Raw genomic sequence first — 24,298 nt, 5'->3', positions numbered from 1 at the left:
TCCTAGTAAAACTAGCATGCTTCCTATGACTCTCATCCAAGTAGACCACAAACAGATGTTTTCAAAATTCATCCAGAACTCAGATCATAAGAGGCAGAAACTTGACTCCTCCTACAGTACTACAACAAGCTTTTCTGGAGCTCACACTGGAGTTAAAAGTAACTATGGACAACATGACAGAGGCTAGAAATCTGTATAAAGCCAGGACCCACTTTCATCCATTAGCACCTCAAGCATTAGAGAGCATTTAAAGGCAGCAGATGTTGAAACCTGTGTATTGCCTAATAAGCCAATGTGCCTCCCTAATATCAACTTTCTAAAAGGCTGCAGCATCAGCACCAGCCACACAGTTTTCCACCTGCATTAATGACATAAATTCCTAAATCCCAGAGCCCAGTTACCTGGAAGAACATGTTTTTGGGATCCTTTCAAACTGCAGTCCTCTTGTAGAGGTGACACATAAACATGGTAGCCTCTTACAAAACCAGACTGTGATTCATTTGTGGGATAAGAATCCCAACAGAGCGTTACTGCATTGAAAGTCAGTTCAACTTTTTCCACAACAGGGTCAAGTACAGGAGCTGGAAGAAAGGAAATTCAGGTAAAACTTATCATTAGTCTTCAGGAATGTTCTCTTAAAAAACATCTACAGTCACAAATGGTGTTTCTATCCTACTTGTATTTAAAAGCTGAACAAAGCCAAAGCTCTCCACAGAGCCTTCATGCAGTTCACATTATGCCAGTCCAAATGACTGCTAATCACAGCTTTGTTCAGCTATTCTAATTAATGCTTATACAGAGACATCACAGCAAATACATTTTTAGCTAGTTGTAGTAGGAAGGATGTGGAATTCTTCTGTTTGTGACAGATTAATTTAGTAAACACACAAACCCTAAGTATATTGCCAACTTACGTAGCTCCCTGAGGAAACCAGTCTTCTTCTCCAGTAAGGATGCTTTATTAGCAACAGATCCATAGATTTGGAACTTGTATCTCACCCCTGGAATAAAAGCAGCTAGAAAATAGTGGAACTAGTTACAAAAATAGGTTATGGTTTGTCTTTTTGTTTTGCTTTTACTTAACTGATTTTTACAGAGGTCTGTACTCCGTTAGAAATCTTCTTTGTGGGCTATTGTGCTCTTAAGGCAACTGAAGGAGACACAGGGTAAACCAATTCTTAGTGTGTCGAATGTGAATTGAACAAATTTATTTTGTCTGAAAGAGGGTACTGAGGGGGATTATTACTATATTTTTGTTGCACTAGTGTATTCAAGATGAGTGTACAACAGACTGAGAATGCATCAAATCAAGATAATTTCAGTTCCATTTCTGGCACAGGCAAGGGTCATGTTTTGGACTGTTTACCATAGACACGTACTCATGCATCAGGATGCCATGTTATCCTCACTGACATCCGCTCCCACTTGCATTAACCAAGTGCATCCTACTGAAGAACTGAACAACATTTTTGCCACTCTCCCTCCAGTGAGGATGAAGGTTCTCATGTGTTTGTATGCATTGAAGTGCTGTTCCTTCACTGTACACTGAAGTATGTTCAGTCAAATTTTGTTCAAACATGTTTCATTCCAAAGCTTTAGAGAAACCAGGAAGTCTGTATTCTTTCAGCTGTGGAAGTATATCAGAACAACTTTCACACAGCTAGAATCTTTTTTTTCCCAGCCAGTAGTAGGATGAAAAACTACACAACTGGTCCTAAGCAAGGACTGGTTCTGAGACACATTACCTGTGGTACACTGACAGCACTAAACCTCTCACTACACAGTGGGTGTTAAATTGCTGGAGTCTAAACTTCTGAGCCATGTTACAGGTAAGGCAGAACTCAGTTCTGCATCTCTCCTGCTAACAGATTTTTAACTCCTTCATCAATCTCACCATCCACCCTCAAGACACTACTGCAAGACACTCAGAAGACCTTTTTCGAAAATGCTGGACTGAGTTTTCTAAAATCCTGCACTGATTTCCAAGGCTTACTAGTGCTGGTGTATTTGTGGTGTCTAATTCACTTGCTAGGCACCGCCTGACACCACATGCCTTTGAAGAATTACACCTACACTGCACAGATTTCAACATTCCACAGGATTTGTTTCTTAAATTCAGTTAATGCCCACAGCACGAAAGATTGTTGCACAGGCATCAAGAAAGAAAAATGGTTCATCTTTCACCTGAGTTGATCAGAGCACTGGAAGTGTTGGGCCCAAATCTCTTCCACTGCAAGTCGCAAGGCTGTAACATTGGAAAATTACACCAATCAACAATGTAATTGTCATATATATGTCTGGGCTCCCAGGTAATAAAAATGCCATCATCTGTACCATTAACCTGTTCTTCTTTAAGCTCTTTGGTGTCTAGGAATGAACAAAACATAGTGGCTGTTATTCTCCTTCATAAGACCCTTGATTCATAAATGAAGATCAATATAGTTTCTATGCTAAATTGTTAAAAACAATAATAATAAAACAGTCACATTCCTTCACTATCAGACGTACTGGATCTTTCACAGGCTGCAAGTTGATTTCTGTGGATGCTGAAAGCTGACAGCTAAAACAAAATCCACTAATTATTACTATATATTCATAAAACTTCAGAAACCTGGAGACATAATAACAAGAGGCTAATCACACACAAAAGCTCTCCGCAAGGCACTGGCTGCATCTTCACAGCACCAGCCGCAGGTCTGAGACCCTAATTTAAGGCTAAATGTGTTTTGCTCTGCGGAGCCTCTCTGTGCAAAACAGACTGTCTGTTGAAAGGGATGGATCAAGGCACTTAAGCTAAATATTCATGCAGTCACCATCCTGTAGGCAGTAACACCTTCATAATTTTCAGATAGCAGTGATGTGAGTTAACAAGCCAGGTTAGTTTGTTACCCCAGGATGATAAATTCTCATACTGGAACGGTTCAAAACTCTCATAATGGAAACTAACTGAAAACTGTTACCTGTAGTGCTAGGGATTATCAATATTGAAGGAAGTGAATAATTAACATTGTTCTTTGCTGTGATACTGATTCTGTAAGAATGGTTATCAATGGAAATCCTTGTGCTATTGTAGACTGATGAAAAGGTGATGCTTTCAGACTTAGAATCATCTTCTACTTTTCCCCAGGTTACGTCATATGAAATATTTTCTCCATTTGCTTGAAAACTTGGTGCTTGCTGGGGAAAATGTTAAAGGGGTGGACACCAATTACTTACTACATTTTTGGAAAAAAAAAAAAAAAGGAACATTTAGAAATTTAAATAACTAATTGGATATATTACTTCTGTAAGAATATATATACTTGTTTCCATACATGCATACATATACTGGTGGAAACAGAAACGCAGAAATCTCAGTAATGGGTTTTGTCTTGCTATAACAGTTAGAAGTATATGTCTGAAATGCCAGAGCAGCACACAGCTACGTATATTCTAACATATGTCATATCTGATATTTGTCTCTGATTCTTAAAAAGACATTTTCATACTGAAGTGGTATTAAGTGCACACAAACTTGTTAAAGTTCATGGAAGAAATTTCCAACTTGTTCATGACAGGCTTTGCTTCTGTTTCTGTACCAATGCCTTACCTTCCAGAACAAGGTCACATTCCTGCCCCCCTGAACTGGTGTAATTTCTCTCCAGATGTCCAGTTTCCCCGACGGAACTGCAATTAATACAGCAAATCAAAGGTATTCTAGGTGCAGAAAGGATAAACCATTCAATTGTTTCCTTCTATTTGAAGGAATTCCAACCCCAAACCCTCTTTTTCCATTTTCCCCATCACTGGCAGGTATTGCCAAAGAATTATCCTTTAACTTCTTTCTCTCTTCATTATTCTTTCTGAATGAATGTCTCACTCATCTCCCTAGAAAATCCTTCTTTGCTTGCAGTTCCCAGTTCTCTGCACCATTCCTCCAGCCCTCACAGAACACTAACTCAAGTCTGCCCATCCTCCAGTCATCTGCCTGCACTAGATGAAATGGCAGACTTGCAGCTAGGATAAGAGTTGCTTAATAGGAGACACCTTCTTAAATTTTGCTTAGTGTGCCTCTACTTTTATGCATGTGACAGGCCTCTGCTTTAGCTACACAGCAAGATCATAGCACCAAATGTCAAAACAGAGGTGGCAAGTAAAGAACATCCTTCAAGCTTTCCTTCTCAATAGATTGGACATACTTGCTTCATTTGTTCTGATGGTTCGGGCTTCACTCCATTCACTCCACCTCCAGAAATGCTTAGCTGCCCCACAGTGCACTCTAGTTGTGTATTCAGTGTATGGCTGCAGTCCATCCAGCGTAATGCTCTGTGAGCCATAATGGAGGTGTGTGTCTGAACTATTATGCTGCAAGACAGAAAAAGAGAACAGTTAAGGCTCAGTTCATCTTCATTAGCAAGAGGTTTTTGTCTAAGAAATATAAAATAGCTTTTCCTCTAGATACTATAGTAGCCAGTTGAGTTGGAAAAGATAAACATGCAACAATAGTCAAAAAAAAAAACAAACCCTAAAAAAGATTTTCACAAGATCAAAAGACTGGGAGATCCAAAAAGAAGTCTGCAGGCTGTCTCAGTGTAACTGAGTATGAGTCACGCACAACCTGTCAAGTGACTACTTTCCACATGAAGCAGGGAACCTAATGAGATCTTAACCTCACAGTCTGGGCCTCTTACTTAGTTCATGTAAGTAGTATGTTGTTTCAGATCTATCCACAGCATCTATTCTTTCATTTTTCCCCCACCCTTTTCCTCCACTCCCTCCCAAGAAGCAGAGAGAGTTCTAGCAAAAGTCAGAAAGTGAGCATGCTTTCAAGCCTCTCATCTAAACTGTTTTCTGCAATGATCAACTGCAGCAGCAGCCATTTGACCTAACAGCTCCTGAGCAATACTTAAGCCAGGACGCAATTTGATCCTGATCTTCATAATGCCTTTGTAATACACTAGAGGCAAGCTGCCTTCATAAGATAAGGGCTACAGAGGAACGACAGTACACATACAAATGGTGAGACTGGCTAACTCTTTGCGAAACAGGTGGAACAAACAAGGAGGCCACTCAGATAACCTTCAGGGAGATGGAAGAACATGGTAAGAGAAACTGTGTGGGGTTCCCTCATTAGAAACCAGACACACTACCATAAAGTACAGTAAACAGTACACAGAAAGCTCCTGAACTAACATGAAAAAAGCCTTCAACACGCCTTTCAACATTTGTGTGTAAGATGAGATGAGTAATAAAAACATGATACATCAAGGTGAGCAATAGTTAACGGTTATCCTACCCAGCTATCCTAAGTGTAGATCAAACAAATCCAGAAAACAGACACATCAACATGGTCATGAGATTTAGACTGTATGCAAATTGCTGGGAAATTATTTTTTAATCTCACATAAAAAAAGATACTGGTTATGTTTTTGTGTATGAAATTCAGGTTTCATACCAATTCTACTTTCCCATCAGGTAGGAGCACTTCAGTCTGACAAAAGAGTTCAATTCCTTTGTTTCGATGTCTCCAATATAATGTGATTTTGGTATCTGTGCATTCTTCCCACAGCTGCGAAGGTGCAGCGGGATAAACTGTCAACATCAACAGAAGATCTGAGTTAGCCCTCATAAAACATAAGGAATTTTAAGGTATTTTAGCTTAGTAGTAAAAGCAAATAAATACAGATTTCTTTGCCAGTCTAGGAGAAGCATATCTAAATTAGTAAAAAATTAATTTTAGAATATAAATGCAAGTAAATATTATTAAAAAAACTAACAAACCAAACCAAAAATAGAAAAAAAAAAACAACCCTTGTGCTGACTTGGAAATATTTTAGAAAATTGTGAACAAAAGACGGACTCAAGAGACTTTTATTGCACACACTGGAAAATTCTCTAATCCAGGAGCTCGGTGGAGGCTCCTGATGTAGCACAGTAACATTTCCCACATTTCTATACCCCAGGATCCAGTCTTTTCACCACAAATTTTATTCATATCTCTTACATTGACTCCTGACAGTAGTTACCCCCTGGTAAACAATGCCAATGATACTTCTTCCAGAAGATTTCTGAGATCCTTTCCTGCTATGTAACCAGTATTCAGAGAGCAGCAGATCTCAAACTCTCCCATATTATCAATACAATTGTAAGGAATAAAACACGGCCATGTGAGTAAGCAGTATGTTTACAGCCTTGGCCGTTATTCTAATGGACAATGAATTACAACTTGAGGACTTCCAGACTCAAAGGAGCTTTGATAGAGAGGGTCCCACCTACCACCTGCAGAATTGGAAATGATGGACATCAGTTTTCCTTTACTCACTGACAACCTTTAAATAAGGAAAATTCTACTGTAAGTATGTCCAGGACCAGAAAAAAAACATAAAGGACTTTACAGCAACCACTATTTAAAAGGTTAACTCATATCACTTTTAACTTTTAACAATCACCAGAACTGGAAAACTAGTAAAACTTTAATGTACTTAGCACATTGAATGTAATCTATTTTAACCTGAATTTCCATGAAAACTTACTTTATAAAATTGTGTTGTATCACTACAACCTCCTAGTTTGCTCTTTCACTTTCTTCCTGCTCTATTTCTTTCACCCCAAAACAATCAAATACTCAACTTTTAGAACTCTCATGCCTTTCTGAGACAAATTTATCAAAGCCAGGTGCTTAACATCAGTTCCTACAATTCATATGAAAAAGCATGTCTAGCAAAACTGTAATCAATGCCTCTGAGGAAGGAAGCACTGCCAAAATGCAGCAGTGACACCAGATTCCCTGTCCATCAGATGTCAGCTTCAGAACTAAGCAAAGTACTTGTTGCCTCCTTCAAATAGCTAATGCAGCCACAGGATCTTCAGAACACTGAGGTGATGTGGTGGGACTAGAAGGCACAAGGAGAACTGGAAATACTGCTGGATACACAGGAAATACCCAGGTGTTTTAAGGCAGAAGTAGGTAGGAACTTATGGGACCTGGGGTACACTGTGATGATGGCTAAAACTCACAGGGAAGAAGAAATCACAGCCATCAGCTACTGCTCACAGAACAATCTGCTTTATTTCACTGATGATGAACTACTCTTCTGCCCTTACAGTAGCACTGCTGACATTACTGTTCAGTATTAGCACCAAGAATGTTTAGCACTATGACCTCTTTCCTGGCAATGGCTGCTTGTATCTGCATCACAACCCTTTTGGAGAGGTATTAGTAATTTTATTTACCTACTTTTCAAAATATGCATCTCCATTTTATATCGGCAACACAGTAACATCAGCAATAATACTTTGGAGAAAGGACTGCATTCCCAAGTAACTGACACAGACATTTTTCTTGAACTTCCCATTTTATATCCTTGCATCATGTTGCTTCCTATACTAAGAACCAGCTTTAACAGAGCAACAGATTTTGAAACCTTTAGGGGTCATTTCAGTAACCAAATCTGACCTTTGTAGTGAAACTGGTTTTTACCATTAACACAGCTTATCAAGGCTGAAACTGAAAAGCAAGTGGGTAACTACAACACAGGGTCAGAAAACTAATGAAAATTGTGAAGATAAAAATCAAGGACTTCTTTACCTTAAACTGGGACACTCAAGCATTAGGATCAGAAGGAGGACAAGAAAACCTCAACAAAGAAATAGAAAACATCTTACTTCTGTGAGTTACATCAAAAACATCTGTGGCAGTTTTCTTTCCCAGTGGGTTTTCCACAGTTACTGTGATATTCAGGATCCTCTGCTGGCCTGTATCCCAAGAACACGAGCACTGCTCAGAACAACTTACTGTGCATGGAACCTTTTTGTGGGAAAACCTATCAAAGAAAGTGGGGGTGAAGGGGAGATGAAGAGAGAAAGACGTTTTTCTATAATGTACAATCAACATAGATGTTGAAAATGCCCAACAACATTATAAAAAATAAGGCGGAGGCGCACTAAAAGAGGCTACCCAGTTCTTTCCCCTAGCCTGCCATGAGATGTTTATAGTTATTCTTACAATTAGAATAAATTTTTCTTCAAAGACTGAGTTTATCTTTTTAAGATGCAGCTAAATTGCCATACTTTTAAGATACAGTCAAACTTACTTTATATCCTTTTATGACACAGCTAAATTGCTTTTAGTTATTTCCTTGTGGAAATTCTAAACTAGGGACTTATTTGCCAAGAATTAAGTGTTTCACATAGCTACCATTATGTTTTTAAATGAAGCAGTGATTTCAAGTGCATCTTCTAAACTTCCATTGTGAAATCAGCATCATAATATCTAAATGGAATTGAATGATGAAGAGACCACGAAGGTATAATGCAGTGATGACCTGCCTTCTGCTGAGATCTTTTGATGAAAGTTTGTTGTTCCCCTTTCTCTGTAGGCCCTTCCCTCCCTATTTAAGTGCCTCTGTAGCAAGGAACCAAGGGCTAGGTCTGATAAGCCTCAGCTGTGTAGCAGCTGTAATTATAGAAACTATAGGCAGAAGTAGGATTGTCAGTAGCTCAAGAAGGAAAACACTAGGATGTAGTTATAAAATCCTACGGAAAAAGTGCTAGAGAGGCTAATCAGGCTAGCTGAGGATTAGCTGGGAATTACCAGTTTGCGCCAGCATTAGTGCAAATTCCTTGCACACTAATACCAACTGCAAATGCTAGTTACCTGTTGTGTGTTTTACCCAGTAATTACAATACATTTTTCAGTTATCTATATTATGATTGCAGGGTGTTTTGGTACCTATTGAAAGATATCCAAACAAATTAACCCAAAAGAATGGTTAGAGTAAGTTTTATCAAGCAGAACCTGGTCTGACGAACATGCAACTTTGTTGTAAGCAGTCTAATTGAGAGCAGTTTTGCATTGCTCAGACTTTGTTAAATAAAGGATCAGTGAGCTGAAAAGAGGCAGCAGCCTACTGCAACAAGGATAAAACATTTCCACAGATTTTAAATGAAAGAACGTAACTGTTTTGTACAGCAGAGGCCAGAGTTAATATAACAATGAGTATACTTACTCTTCATACAACGTGTATTTTGGTGAATGACATCCATAAAGATACGTGTCGCCTCCTTGGCTCCAAGTACACGTCACTGTTCTCATGTCTTGAGTTTGGCAGGAAAAATCATCAGGTGCATCAGGTGATTCTTATCAGAAGGAATACACAAAGAAAACACCAACAGCATGGCAGTCAAGGCAGAAGTCATCAACCTTTTTACTATATTAACAAACTACAAATAATGGATATTTACAAAGTTTAGGTTACTACAGATGTTATTATTTCAGTTATGCTTATTCAATGACTATCCCACAGAGAAATCAGGATAACACCATAAACTAATTTCAATCTGAACACTGCTGTATGTTATTATTTTGTTATATACATATACTCATTAATTTAATCTGCACTGTCTTCTATCTGTAAAAATTGCTACTAGCCTTCAAAAGGGGACTGTGCAGAGTTTTTACCTCATGCACACAGACAACGAAGCTGAACCCACGTTAACATCAGGAAGAACTTCTTTACTGTGAGAGTGACAGAGCACTGGAACAGGTTGCCCAGGGGGGTTGTGGAGTCTCCCACATTGGAGATATTCAAGACTCGCCTGGACAAGTTGCTGTGTGATGTACTCTAGGTTACCCTGCTCTTACAGGGGGGTTGGACTAGATGATCTCTTGAGGTCCCTTCCAACCCTTGGGATTCTGTGATTCTGTGAACTCCTAAGTGCGTAGGTATATTTAAAAAAAGAAAAAAAAATCACTCACCTGTCCTAGGGTCAATTAATGAGATTAATCTGAACATATTTAATGCTATTCTTTAATTCTTTCTATATGCAAGTGTACAGATATGAAGTCAGACGACAGGACAACAACTCCCTCACAGCCATTCTTTATTAATAACAACAGGAAAATAGAATTGTAATAAAGCATTCACTTACTACCCACAAAGAAAACTGCATGATCATAGCATTGCTCCTCATCGCAAGACTCTTGACAGTAGACAGTGATGTGAGGCACTCCTTGATGTGACACGTTTTTCACAGTGAGAAGCCTGACTTGACTGTCTGTGTGACTGAAAACATGAACATCTGGAGCTAGAAAGAATTCCTTAAGGATTTGACCTTTCCTTCCAATGCAACAAAGAGTGATGTCAGAGCCCTCCTCTACAATTTTCTCATTTGGAAAGATTTGTGGTCCACTGTTATTTGAAGTGTCCAAGCCTGCAAATTAATATATATTAGACATTTCAAAATCTGTTCACAGCAGCAACCTTCAACCAGAACACGTAACTGAGCATTTACACAAGAATCTGTCAATATTATATTATCCATTCACAGACTTCCATTTAGTTAACTCCACATGTAATTATATCTATATTTCTCCCAAACCCAGAAACATATAATGTAGTCCAACAAACTACTTAAGAGACTAAATTCATCTCCCTTCCTGTCTTTCACTTAGGAGAAAAAAAGAGTGTGGATTTAAGAACTGCTTTTACAGATGAACACTACCTCCTGCACCAATAAAGATTCTGATGCTCAGCCAAAATGCCTGCTCTTGAAGATCATAAGCAGGGGACTTGAAAAACATAATCTTCTGAAGCCCATGCAGCACTCAGCTAAGAGGAAACAACATCGAATGCATTAGGTCAGTAAGGTGATACTCAACTTGGAATGTCCAATTTCAACTGAAAAAAATAAAATCTCCATGACTGAGCTTACTGAGAAATCAATGGAGACTTGCCTCCTATTTCCCATTGTATAAGGTGGGGAGAGACTGGCAATTTATGTGCCACATTCCAAGTATAGAGATCTGCGATTCTTCTACTACCCATGATATCTCCCATAACTAAAAGCCCTTGCTGCTCCAAATAAGTTTCTTTATAAAGCCACTGTAGTAATTTTTTATGTAGCAGTTACATATTTTGTTTTAAACAAATTACCTGGAAACCAAACTATTCTAGTAAGACATTGTAATATTGGATATAAGGAGGAAATTCTTTCCTGTTAAGGGTGGTGAGGCACTGGAATAGGTTGCCCAGGGAGGCTGTGAATGCTCCACCCCTGGCAGTGTTCAAGACCAGGCTGGACGAAGCCTTGGGTGATATGTTTTAGTGTGAGGTGCTCCTGCCCATGGCAGGGGGGGTTGGAACTTGGTGATCTTAAGGTCCTTTCCAACCCTAACTATTCTATGATTCTATAATAATATAAAAAAAAAGGGTTTTGTGATATCATTAATTACGTTATTGATTCATTCCCTGTTTACACTCATAATTCACAGAAGTTCATTCCAAGTGACATAAAGATCTGACACACTCCTCTCTCTCTCCTTCTTTAATACAAATGAAAACTATGAACTCCAGAGAAAAGCAACAGATGCATCAGATGATGTAGTCATAGCTATGCGCTTCTTACTCTCTCCCTCAGAATAGGCCAGGGCTGCATCTCACCTAGTGACCAGCTATTCCAGCACCTATTCAGGATCTCATGCCACTCTCTGTACTGTATTGTTTTAATGTATTAACAAGAAAAGATCTAAAACTTTTGATCTGACAGCTTTGGAAGACAGTCTCTACCTTAAAACAATGGCTAAACCATTGCTACTATTTATATATTATATATAAGTATGTATTATTATATATACATATTACTTATATAATAGTACGTATTACTATTACTAGAAAAAAAAAAAAAAACAAACAAACCACAATAGTTGATTAGTGCTTAAAGATGAAAGAGTTCAAAATGGATTCTTGATTTGACACCATCTCTCCTGAACTACATTTTAGCATTACAGTCACCAGTGAATTACAATCTAGCTTTGTACTGGGAAAAAATAAAACCATTATTGCAAAGTCTTGTTTTGCTTACCTAGCACAGTCTCCCACAGACTCCACTGACTCCAGATTTTTGATGCTTCTGCTTTGCTCCTGATTCTCACTGAGTGTGCCATACATTCCAAAGGTATGTCTGAATTCCATATCCAATGAAGAGGCTTTCCTGATTTATCAAGTGTGGTGTTATGAAACTCCTATGAAGAGCAGTAAGGCAAAGTATTGAAAACATGGCTATGTGCAGACACTTCGAAAGTAAAATACAAGCAGTGAAAGAAAGCTAAAAAGAGAAAAATGCTTTCGAAAAAATTAATTTCTGAAATCCCACTTGCTTCACATGATCTCACACTAAGTAACTAGTAGCTGAGTAACTGCTTACAAATCTGTTCCAGCAGCAGCGGTGTGACTGATGCGCTGGCAAGACTATTTAATTCCAACAACACAACTGTGAGTCAGGCCTTGCTTCTCAAGAAACAGATTCACTCTCAGAGACTTTCTGTATGTTACTTGTGCAGGCTATTCCATAAGTAACAGCGTGCAGAGATGCAGCTGCCTGCAGACACACCTTCTGTAACGATCTAGGTTACATAGTCCTGGCTTTGAATTACAGCCAATTAGGATTTATGCAGACAATATCTCACTGTATATCCAAGGCACAACATTTAAGGACAGTGCTACCATCAGTGACAGGCAGAGTAGGAAAATATCTGCTGATTTCATAAAATCATAGAATGGTTTGGGTTGGAAAGAACCTTAAAGATCATTTAGCTTTGAACACCCCTGCCACGGGCAGGGACACCTTCCACTAGATCAGGTTGCTCAAAGCTCCATCCAACCTGGCCTTGAACACTTCCAGGGATGGGGAATCCACAACTTCTCTGGGCAATGTCTTCCAGTGTCTCATCACCCTCAAAGTAAAGAATTTCTTCCTAATACCTAATCTAAACCGCCCCACTGACAATTAAAAGCAATTCCCCCCCCCCTCCCCCCACCTTGTCCTATCCCTACATGCCCTTGTAAAACATCCATCTCCAGCTATCTTGTAGAACCCTTTAGGCACCAGAAGCTGTTGTAAGGTCTCCGAGAGACTTCTCCAGGCTGAATAACCCCAACCCTCTCAGCCTGTCTTCATAGGAGAGGTGCTCCAGCTCCTTCATTATCTTCATGGCCCTCCTCTGGACTCACTTCAACAGTTCCACCTCCTTCTTGGAGGGCAAAAATCACCTCCCTCAACCTGCTGGTCATGCTCCTTTTGATGCAACCCAGCATACAGCTGGCTTTCTTGGCTGCAAGCACACACCGACAGGTTTTGTTGAGCTTCTAGTCAATCAGCATCCCCAAGTCCTTCTCCTCAGGGCTGGTCTCAATCCTTGCTCAACCCAGCCTGTATCTGTGTTTGGGATTGCCCTGATACAGGTGCAGGACCTTGCACTTGGCCTTGTTGAACTTCATAAGGTCCACCTCTCAAGCATGCCCAGGTCCCTCTTCCCTCCAGCACCACGCTCCAAATCCCCACTTAGTTGTAGTTATAGGGCCGCAGTTTCTCACTTCAGGGTTAGATCTACTCATGGAGTACTAGAAATCCTATCCCATGTACCAATGGTCAAAATTATCTGAACTGCATAGAACTCATCTGCATTGAAGATGTGGTTCTTCAAACACAGAGACAAAATAATACCAGATTGGCTGACCAGGGTTAAGTTGTGATTCTTAACAGCACTCTCTTATTTTATTGACTTCTGGTTACAGAAAAAAGAAGCCCTTCTCTGCTTTCTGTGCTTTCTCACGAATAGCAGCTTTAAATAAGCTAGACCAGTTTTCTGCTTTTACTAAGTTTTAATATGTGCATATTCTTTCACAGTTCAGTCAGCAGACACACAGTAAGCTATAATGTACCTAAAGTATGCATTTAGTTCCCAAAGGATTTTTGTCAGAGGTAATATTTTTTTTGAGAGGAAATTTTCTTTGGATACAAAAGTTCTCACACTGAAGTCACAAACTGGGGAAAACATTAGGAGCAGACCTATGATTTGAGTGATTTCCACCTCTTCAGAAAGTTTGGCTGGTTTAGGTATTAAGGAAAAGCAGCAGTACAGGGACTTTGCAAACAAGTCATCATTATTTAGTCCTTAACTGGAAGAGTATAATGTAACTGGGTATAACATAACTGCTAACAGGGTCAAGCACAGAGCTCAGAAGGCTTCACTCACACTGAGACTACGTTCGGTTTGTAAGGTGAGAGAAGTTGTGGCAACATGACTCATGCTCAGTCCCCAGTGGATAGTAATCATGCTACAAAAAAGACTGCTTTGGGGAGCAGTAGAAAGGATATTTCTGGGAAGCTGCTTAAGGGATCTGCACCTTGAAAGGGAAGGAGTGGCCTTCAAAATCAGATCTCCTAAGTCTGCCCACCACAGTCCCTCAATAAAGGTATGCAAGGCATATCTACATTCTGCACAGTTGGAAATTACTTCTTCTGAGCCAGTTTTCTTTGGGGTTTTTTTGTACAAAAACTGGGAATAACCTTAGACAAAGTCTGGCACCTAGGTAGAAATACAGAGGTATTTTTAGTACAGTTCTGTAATTAGTATGTTGTAAGCTGTAAACCTATACGGAAAGCTATCTGCATATGCATGTGAACATTTGATTTTCCTTTAGCTTCCTTTACACTTTAAAAACTAATACACCTTTTTTAAAAAAATACACTTACTGTCCACACAGTTTCATCTGTTCGACGAACTTGTATTTCAAAAGACATTGCCAGCTCAGCATCATGTGCTGACTTGCCAACATCCCATTCCACCAGCAGCCGCTGAAGAGCCAAATCCTTGGAAATGTTAAGGTAAGTCACTGGAAACACAATGGATTCTAGGAGCACAAAAGGGACATGATAATATTAAAGTTTAGCTAAGTTACAAAGCAAATCTGAAACAACAGTGGCTACTGGATATGTTCCAAATTAGACAGTTCTGATTTGGGGAAGGAAGAGGGGGAGGAAGTAATCAAGACCCATGCTATTGGTATCAAAGATAATTTTTTATGTTAAGCATGAGCAGCTAGAATGAGGTTCCTGAATCTAGTCAATAGTCCCCCTACCACTAGATTGGCTGTGCTATTTAGTTTCTTTATACCCTCAATTTACTAGCTAATTTGTGGAAATACCGACCCATCCCCTTTATAGTCTTATGAAAAGGAATAACACTATATATTAGCAGAGACTGAATGCCAAGAAATCCCACCCCCAGCAACCCTTCTCATCATTAGGCAGAAAATCAAGGCTCAGTTTTGCTCTCTGACCTAACTAGAAAGGTTGAGAGTTTCCCTCCACTAACCAGCTCAGATGATATTCTAGTATTACACACATTCATGGGTGCTCTACACTGAGCTTAGGTACTTCAGTCAGGCCTGTGGATTCTCCTCTGGAATTAGACACCTACTTATAAATGTATCTCCATTCTTTTTGAGGGTCTAGAGTTAATTTCCAGAATAAAGTAAAGTTTAAAAGTCAGACTGAAGTGCCTTTTGGTGTCAGGAAAGGAAAGGCCCTTAAGAAGACTAACCTGCTGAAACCTATAGATCAGCTTGTAAGTGATCTCTCTTTTTAGATGTTTGTCACCTCTACCAGGAAAAACTAACTCTTGGGGGAGACAAAATATGCCACTCACTTATCTGTATCTTCTCTCCTTCCTGAAAAACAAACAAACAAGCAAACAAAACCCTACTGGTCTGGTTGTCAATGAAGCCAGGGAGCTGAAATAGCCAAGTTACCAGGCTTTTTCTTTTGACACACTTGCTTTCCAATATGCTTCTGCTTGTTACAAATGATAGCATCAGAATGCTTACACTGACCAGGACACAGAAATCACAGAAATAACTCTATATTTTAATAAAACAGAACTCATTCTTGGCATCCCTGTCCCACTACAGCCACATTCCTTAGGTCCAACATGGACTGAGAGATCTCAGCAGCTCCTTTGTTCCCAGAGTGGACTCCTCTAGTCATTTCTCCCAGTTGTGCTTCACCCACTGACCCAATGATTACCTGAGCACTTTTACAGAATATTACTGACACAAATGCAAGCATTCAGGAAATTTAGTTTGAGAACCTACATTTTGATAGATGTTTCTGGCAGCAATCCAAACTGTTTTGTAATTTATCCTGTACTGCCTAATTTCTGTGCAGCAGTTTCCCTACGTATAGATCTTTACGTTAACTGCAGGAAATTAAAGGCTCATGAGAAGCAGCAGCTGTAACAATCCCTGATCAATCAAAGGAAGCAAGTAACACTTTATGAGCATATTTATTAGTAATGAAAATACAGACACTGACACAGCTTATTTGTTCATGAAAATTCAGCCTATAAAAGAACAAATGGAGGAAAGTATATATTGTTTCATTAGTTCTAAAACTGATAAAAAACTGTTGAAAAGAAAGAACTGTTTCTCTTTTAGCAAATCATCAACAAATTCCATTGGTATATTTTTAATCCACTCCAGTTTGAATGATACTGAAAGTAATTTAAAGCAAATTAAAGCCATATGCTTTCGATCTAGAGGAAACTACTGCCATGAGCTTTTACATACGCTTGGAGGGAGAAATCAAGTCTTCAGTGTTCAAACACTTGGTCTCAGAAACAGAACTGCAGTAACCTATAAAAGTTTTTGAGGAAGAAGTATACACACAAACATATGTACATATACTTCCTATCAATTCTCCCTGCAGTCTTAATATATAATTACCAGAAAAGATTAACATGTGTAAATTACATGAAAGCAGAATTTGATGGCATCTGTGTCTTCCACAAGGCTGGTGCAAAAATATTTCACGTGCAGAAGCAAAATTTCTTTTTGCCTATGGTTATGACATAGTTCTTAAAAATAACGTATCTGATGGCTGACATTCGCTTTTGAAAAATAATGGACATCAGTTTTACACTAGCAGAAGGAAACCCAGCACCTATGACTACTAGTAGATGCCTTGAACTGTATAAGCAAAGTGGAAGACCTATGGATCAATTTCACTTCCCTGAATGATGAGGGAGCAGCAATTTTAGGTTTTACTGGCCAACAGAAATATTGTTATTTTCACTGCCAAGGACTGATCAGGCAAGGAGGCAGTATAACCAAGGCAACAAAATGAGCCATAAAAATAACTGTGGAAGCAGAGTATCTTAAATTATTTTGGGAAGGTAAGACAAGGCATATTTCATCTCCCCACATTCTAGTGACCTTCACCACCAAAACAAGATAAAGGCTGTTAAAATCCCATTTATGCTTGGGAATTGACTGTGATGTTGTTCCTCTCCAATATGTAATTTTAGCTGCTCATTTTCTAGTCAAACTTACCTGTATATTCATCATCCTTCTACCTGAAGCAATATATACAAAGCCTCTGAGGGGATCTCATTTCACATATGCAAGTAGTGGGTGATTTAAAAGCTCTGCCCCTCACCATTCTTTTGTTTTCCTTTTGCAATGCTGAAGCAACTAAGAGAAACAGATGGGCCCAGCACAAACAGACCTAAAGGAAGGGACTCAGGTAGTCTCTCAATGAAACTCATGGGCACAAAGTAATACTCCCAGAGAAAGGAAACAAATACGACTGAAGCCATGCCGTTGGCAGAAACCCCTTCCTTTTTCAGGGTGCACCATGAAAAGAAACTCCTGCATATCTTCTGAATTTCCCTACCATCTTTTCTGCTCCTTCTCTAGGGAATTCTAGAGTGAGCTAGAATGTCACTACTGTGCCTACTGCATTGACAATAAACTTGCCTCTCTTATGTCTCTTCTTGTCCAAGCTAAAACATTTTCCCTTTTGTTACCATGGAGAATATTTTCACCTGCCACATTTAATTAACTTAAAAAAAACCAAGAACAAACATCTCATTAGTTTATGGTTTTTCACAATTTGTACAAACGTCCCACTTTAGCTAGATGACACAGGATGTGGCCAAAGCATGCAGCACAGCACATCTGCTTCCAGCTCATATCATGGGCTGTCACACATCATGCTCCATGTGTTGCAGAATAAGACCTCAACCTGTCTGGCATAGTCATCCCAGCCCCAGAGAGCCACAAATCTTGCTGCTCTGCAGGCAGGCAGCAGAGCTGTGGGTGTGCTGCCTGCACCCTGACTGGTACCACAGGACAAACCCTGCTTGATGTCCAACACTTGAACACTTCAATCCCTGGGAAGTGTTCAAGGTCAGGCTGAACAGGGCTTTACACAACCTGGTCTAGTGGGAGGTGTCCCTGCCTGTGGGAGAGGGGTTGAGAACACATGATCTTTAAGGTCCTTTCCAACCAAAACCATTCTATGATTCTATGATACCCCTTCAGACTTCACACCATTTTGTTTTTAGCGGAGCCTGGCATATGACAATCTAGATCATCAATCAGGGCTTATACACAGTACCAGCAAACAAAAGAAACAATATAGCTAAGGATATACCCAAGATCTTGAAGACCACTGAGTTGCAGTGTGGAGCTTAAAGACGTTTAGTAGTATGACTTAACACATGCAGAAACATTTCTAGCATTCACAGTTACAATCTTCCCCTTCTACCAAACTTCAAGGCATTTTAAGACTTGTTTTTACTTGAAAGCTATCTCAAGACTATATGAATAGCTTTATGATTAACACAGACTAATTTTATGCCTGAACAGCTGCATGTGAAAACAAATGACCAAGTTGTTGTAATGCAGTAACTGTTTGGACTTGCCTGCATTACAAAGTTTTGCCACTTTAGGGGCATTGATAACAGCCTCAAAAGTGAGGAGCTGCTACCTTAGGTGAACAGAGTGTGGATGAATGAGTTTCAAGGTTGAAGAGAGGCAACAAAGTCTGAAACAGACATATTACCCCTTAAGTATGATAACAAAAAACCCACCCTCCTTCACCAGTTTCACTAAGGCAACAGACCTTTCATAACACAGACTGCAGTCTGGTAAATTCTGCCTTCTTAATAGCAGTCACAGAAAAGTCAATGTAAAATATTCATTCCTTTTTTTTTTCTTTTAAAGGAGTCACACCGAATGCTACTGCCAGCAGCAGGTGTGCAATCAGTACTTTCACCTTAAAATACTCAGCATTCTGGGAAGTTACCTTTATACTCAACTTTATTCCCTCCAAATTACATGCATATGGCTTTTTTCTTTATACTAGATACGCAAAAGCATAAGAAATAAAGAACTGGTCCCAGAATATTGTGGCATAATCAGAAAAGAGCCAGCAGAAGTATTGAAGTTTTCACAGATGAGACAAAAAAAAAACCCCAAACAAACAAACAAAAACCACAAACATGAAGAGGCAGAAAAGTACAGATGTCAAAAAGGATATAAATTCTTTGAAGATGACAGAATACAGATCAAAAAAGAAAAAAAAGAGACAGAGGAGAAGCACATGAATAAATACACTCTGGCTTCACATCATTGCAAGTAACTGATTCAAGACGAAATTTTGCATTATGGGGTTACAAAAGGTAGTTATACAATTTGCTTAACCACCTTACCAAAGAGAATAATTTAATTAAACATGTAACATGTTGCTTAATCACCGAAGACTTACAAATGTGCAAGTCCAAAGCTTGAGTTGTTGTAGACTGCTCCCAAATAAAAAAACAAATGTTTGGACTTTTACCTTCCTGCGAGTATGTAGTGTAGCAAGTCCTCAGAGGGAGCAGTACTGCCAGAACCATGAAGTGATTCATCATTTATCCACCTTTTCCTGCACAAGACTTATCAGGAAAGAAGACATTTCTTTTTGTTTCTTTTAAGAGAAATGCATGCCAGGCAATAGTCCAGATAATATTACTGTATTTAAGAATAAATAAAAACCCAACCACACAGACTCTAGGCAGTTTAAGACAAATTCAGGAAGAACTGTTTTTAGGACCTGGTTGCATGATAGGAAAAATACACTACACTCAAAAAGTTCAATTTAAGCTAAACAAAACACAGTATCTTAAATTTTCTAAGGAATATAAAAAAAAATTGTCATGATATATTTTGCCTTTACTCCTGCACAAGTAACAAGATACCCAAGACGGGGGGGGGGGGGGGGGGGGGGCAAGTATCAAAGATGCAAAAGGCCTTTTTTTGCTCTACCTACAATCTGGCTTATGAATTCAGCAGACTCTGGCAAGCATGGTCTTGCCCTTTGCCAGCACACTATATGGATGGCTTTAGTTAAAACTGCAGTTGAAATACACCTATCAAAAGTCTTAGCAGCTTCCATTCCTAGGACTGTCATCTCAAGCATGACATAGCTCTATCTAGTGTTCTTTTTACAGCTTTTACACTTACATTGTGATGAAATTCCTTTCGACTTGCACAGCTGAGTCCTGAAGGACTGATTGCATGTCAGATCTTATGAGACATTAATAACCTGCAAATTCCATGCAGAAGGGAGAGGAAAACAGTCAGCACCAGAATAGTTAAAAGCACTCAGGCACAGAGGGTACAGGAGTCCAGAAAACAGGAATAGGACTATGGGTACAGCTATCTTTAATTTCCACATTTTACATTTCTGGACCTGTGTAGAATAGTGATAAGTCTTCTACCACTGCTTCCATAACAGAATTCGAAACTGTTTGGTAAGACAGATAACCAGGATGACTTTCTCTCTCCACAAAGCCAAGGACAGAACATTTACTGAATTTAGAAGGGTCAGTAACTCACACTAGAATTTCTTCCTAGCAGAAAACCTCCAATTTAACACCTCAGAGCTACAGACACTTCAATTTATTGATCCTTAGGTTTTGAGGAGCTCTGAATTTCTCCAAAGGATAAAAAGAAAAGGTTCCAAAATATTTTTGCAGGTTTCTAAAGGTCACATGGAAATTATAAAAGCCCTGCATGCATCACTGCAACCCAGGGCTCCAACAACACTAACAACAAACACCCTCGTTGCAGTGTGCCCATGCTTTTTACTTGTAAGCACAAATGCTTCACATGGAGCCCCCCCCCATATTTAAAAGGCGAGCTTGCATTGCCTAATGTATAGACTTTGCAGTCTTTCTTGTCATTACACCAATATCCTCAAAAGTATTTAGACAACGCTAAAATCAATATGAACAAAGAGTCTAAATATGCAATCCCACGCAACTAGTAGACTCTTCCACTTACTTAGGGAAATCTGCTTACTTATAGATTTTTAAGTTTAGACTTACCACCTGATCAAATTTAATATCTAAAAGTGAAAAGAATTTGATACATTTTGCTTGGAATAAACACAATAGAATGGCTCTTTGTTATAGTGGCAAATACATGACACAAAAGTCTTTCCAAGGCAGATTATGTTAAAGCTTCTGGTAACTCTCCAACAGATTGTTATTCCTTTGAATTATACAAAATTAATATTGAGACACAAAGTCAAATCTTGTATGCCCTTTTTCAAAATAAAAAATGAAAAGAAAACTGCCTTTGAAGTCAAGAGAGTTGACTCTCTGCTCTAAAACCAATTTAATACAAAGGTGGTCAGTTCGGTTCAGCTGCCTAACTCCTGACTTAATTATATCAGCATGATGAAAACCTGGCCTCACAGGACCCCTGATTTTGTAAACGTCTTTGGGGTTGAACACACAAAATTTGCACTATTTGTCATGTATCACTTTAAGCTAATACAGTTGCAAATTATTATGGAAGTCATGACATATTAGACTATTTATTTAAAATGCTCCCTATTTTGAAAACAAATCCAAACCCTCTTCTGCTCTTGAGAGGCATTCTCAACTACCCTGTCAAAATAAATGTCTCATTTAACCATCTCTCTCCAGTCCTCTAAACTGTCAGATCACTAATGACACAGCCTAGATCACTTCTATTGATGCACAGTACAAACACTGTATGATACTATAGGGCAGTGTAATATAATCACTAACCACCAGAATATAAACATATTTTGTACAGCTACAATGCTCTTCTCTATTCAGTATGTTAATAATACACTTTAATATTGCATAATAAATTGTGATAATACATGCAATTGTAGGTATCGAACCATTTTTTCATTGGAAAAGTTCCGTAATTCTCTAACAAAAGAGAATACAAAGTAAATTTAAATAAATAAAATGCTATTCAAGAAAAAAGAAATACATTCATTCATATACAAGTAGTATTCTGACTTACACCATTCTTATGCAGAAACTCTAACATTAATTACATGCAGTAATTACTACCAACTAATATCAAGCACTTCTTCTGTATTATCAATAATTAAGTACCTTTATAAAATCACCTTTTAAAAATCAGTCTTGGTTACAAAGATTAAAAGAGAATAAAAACAGTTGTACAAAATACAACTGTATCAATTTAATTAAAAAAGAAACCAAAACAAAACACATGATGCTAATAGATTACTGACATATTTGCCAAAAGTGAAAGTAATTGAACAACAAAGGAAATGAAGACAGGAAACCAGGGAAGTTTTTAAGGTGCCTAATGCATCACCCTAAAAAGGCAAAGGACTACCTCTGAGAAAGAGTGAGCAGCTATCAAATACCACAAGAAAAGTAAGTCACAAGCACTGTGCTGACGAATAGCTTGGTTCAGAGTTGCCAGTCTGAAAAGATATGAATGCAGTACTAGTGCACCACACTGTTCTTCATCTGAGAATTAATTATCACTGGCCTGGGTTTTTTTTAAGCTTAGAAGACGTTTTGTCATCACACTCCAACCTGTTTGCTTTGTTTCCATGAACTACAGGTATTAACTGGAGGCTTTGTGCCAGTGTTTCTGAATATGGATGGCAGACATGCAATTTGAATTCTCTTTCCTTTCTACTTATTATTCATCATTAAGATAATTTTGCAATGGCACTTCCCTATCACAGAATCACAGAGCACTTTGTCTATGTGAGTTGTGAAGAACTCCAAGGATGGATATTCCATAGCTTCCCTAAGCAGTTTGTTCCAGGGCTTAACCACCCTCACTGTGAAGGTTTTTTTCTCCTTATATTCATATATTCCTGTATTAATTTTCTCCTCATATTTTGTTTGCACTTATTCTCTCCTGGCCTTTTGCTGCATATGTCTGCAAAAAGCTTACTTCTGTCTTCTCAGTAACTTTCAATTAATTAAGCAAGAATTAATAATAACAGAACTGCCCTTACTCTCCCCTTCTCAAGACTGAGGAATCTCAGCTCCATCAGTGATTCCTAGATGTCCTTCAGCCTCCAAAGCCTTCTGGTGTCTCTCCACTGCACTCAGTCTAGTCTGACAGTCTTTCTATTGTGAGCCCAAAACTGTACACAGTATTTTAGATATGGCCTCATAAAGTATTAAATAGAAGGATATAATCACTCCCCTAATCTCTAATTCTTTGCTGTTATTAACAACAGTAGTTACAGTTCTAATCTCTGTGATGAATGTGGTTATTGGCTATCGTAATCACAGTATGATTATTTCACACTGTGAAATATGGGGGATAATACTAAGTCATAATTTGAGGATGACTGGCGCAAAATGATCTGTCAGTGCTACTGAAGTTAGTTGAGCAAAAAATTTTTCATTTTATCCTATCTTCTTCCTCTTTCTAAAAATTCAACATCTGTGAGGGAAATGAAGCAGACTTTCATCAGGCTGTAGCCTGAATCACTGACAGATTTTTAATTCATTAATATATTCTTTACTTGTCATTATTCCCAAGAGATATAGATGGATTCAGGACTCCCCAGCCTAATTTGAAATTAATTAGCAGTGACAGATACATCAGTAGAACAGAACCATTTTGGAGACGTGCTGGCAGTTGCAGTAATATTCAGCAGCAACAGAAACTGTTCAGAGATCTGCAATCAAAGAGAAATTGCTCCAGAACTGGAGACAGGAGCAAATTACCTTGGGAAGAGATGAGATCTTCTTCAGTAGGTAGTTTGAAAATAGTCTAAATAAGTATCTCTGGGTACACTCTTTCTCCTTCAGTCAAAAGGCTGCCTTAGATGATCCCTGAAGTGCCATCCAGGCCAATACTTTCCTGGTGCCAGAGGAAAAAAAATAATCCCATTATTCATCTGGTAAACATGCACAAGAGAAACATTTTGCCAACCTCTCTTCAAAAGCATTAAAGTACCAACATTTAACTGAAACCTCTTTCAAGATCAGGCTCATAGCATTCAGTAGTCATTGGCTGGGAGCTGGAGCCATACGGTGCACATACTGCTGCAATACCTGGAATACTCATGTGTGCAAGAAAAGGAAGCCCCTGGTATGAACATCGAGTCATAGCTGACCACAGAGTCAGTCTGGTTTGTATCAGTCTTCCTCAAGCCACATATTTCAAGCCATACTTCGTACAACTTTCCTTTCTCAGTGTCCTTTGCTTTGCTTATTTGAAACAGATGCCAGTCACAACCCACACCCTCAAATGAATCAGAGCCTGTACGCAGGCTGGGAAAACAAATGTTTTCAGCTGCTAGGATCCAGAAAATTTTATCAATTTACAGGATAGTATTAGGGACAGCAAATAAACATTATTGATCAAATTTTCCTAGAACAGAC

The 24,298-nt window shown here is 38.8% G+C and overlaps 1 protein-coding gene across 3 annotated transcripts in view; it reads right to left on the bottom strand.

The window, feature by feature from the left end:
• Positions 1-23,047, bottom strand: part of LOC133207285 (oncostatin-M-specific receptor subunit beta-like) — a 29,254-nt gene extending 6,207 nt beyond the window's left edge. For 2 of the 3 annotated variants that reach the window (XM_061344049.1, XM_061344050.1), the window contains exons 1-15: positions 22,915-23,047; positions 20,109-20,190; positions 19,444-19,540; positions 14,509-14,672; positions 11,842-12,001; positions 9,910-10,191; positions 8,988-9,117; positions 7,645-7,802; positions 5,435-5,571; positions 4,179-4,344; positions 3,590-3,666; positions 2,961-3,177; positions 2,185-2,367; positions 915-1,016; positions 402-581 (exon numbers count right to left, since the gene is read on the bottom strand). In XM_061344049.1, the coding sequence (XP_061200033.1) occupies positions 402-581; positions 915-1,016; positions 2,185-2,367; positions 2,961-3,177; positions 3,590-3,666; positions 4,179-4,344; positions 5,435-5,571; positions 7,645-7,802; positions 8,988-9,117; positions 9,910-10,191; positions 11,842-12,001; positions 14,509-14,672; positions 19,444-19,516 (2,029 nt within the window). In that variant the 5' untranslated portion in view covers positions 19,517-19,540; positions 20,109-20,190; positions 22,915-23,047. Of the gene's footprint in view, positions 1-401; positions 582-914; positions 1,017-2,184; positions 2,368-2,960; positions 3,178-3,589; positions 3,667-4,178; positions 4,345-5,434; positions 5,572-7,644; positions 7,803-8,987; positions 9,118-9,909; positions 10,192-10,482; positions 10,590-11,841; positions 12,002-14,508; positions 14,673-19,443; positions 19,541-20,108; positions 20,191-22,914 lie in introns of those variants that run through there. The other variant, XM_061344051.1, reaches the window with a different exon arrangement.
• Positions 23,048-24,298: the final 1,251 nt, after the last annotated feature.

Source organism: Neopsephotus bourkii, unplaced genomic scaffold (assembly GCF_033783945.1).
Source record: "Neopsephotus bourkii isolate Nb327-2 ecotype Australia unplaced genomic scaffold, CSIRO-AGI_Nbou_v1 NB_1855, whole genome shotgun sequence".
NCBI classification, from domain to species: Eukaryota; Metazoa; Chordata; class Aves; order Psittaciformes; family Psittacidae; genus Neopsephotus; species Neopsephotus bourkii.
The sequence above is the reverse complement of the archived record's forward strand: the minus strand, read 5'-3'. Positions and strand labels throughout refer to the sequence as shown.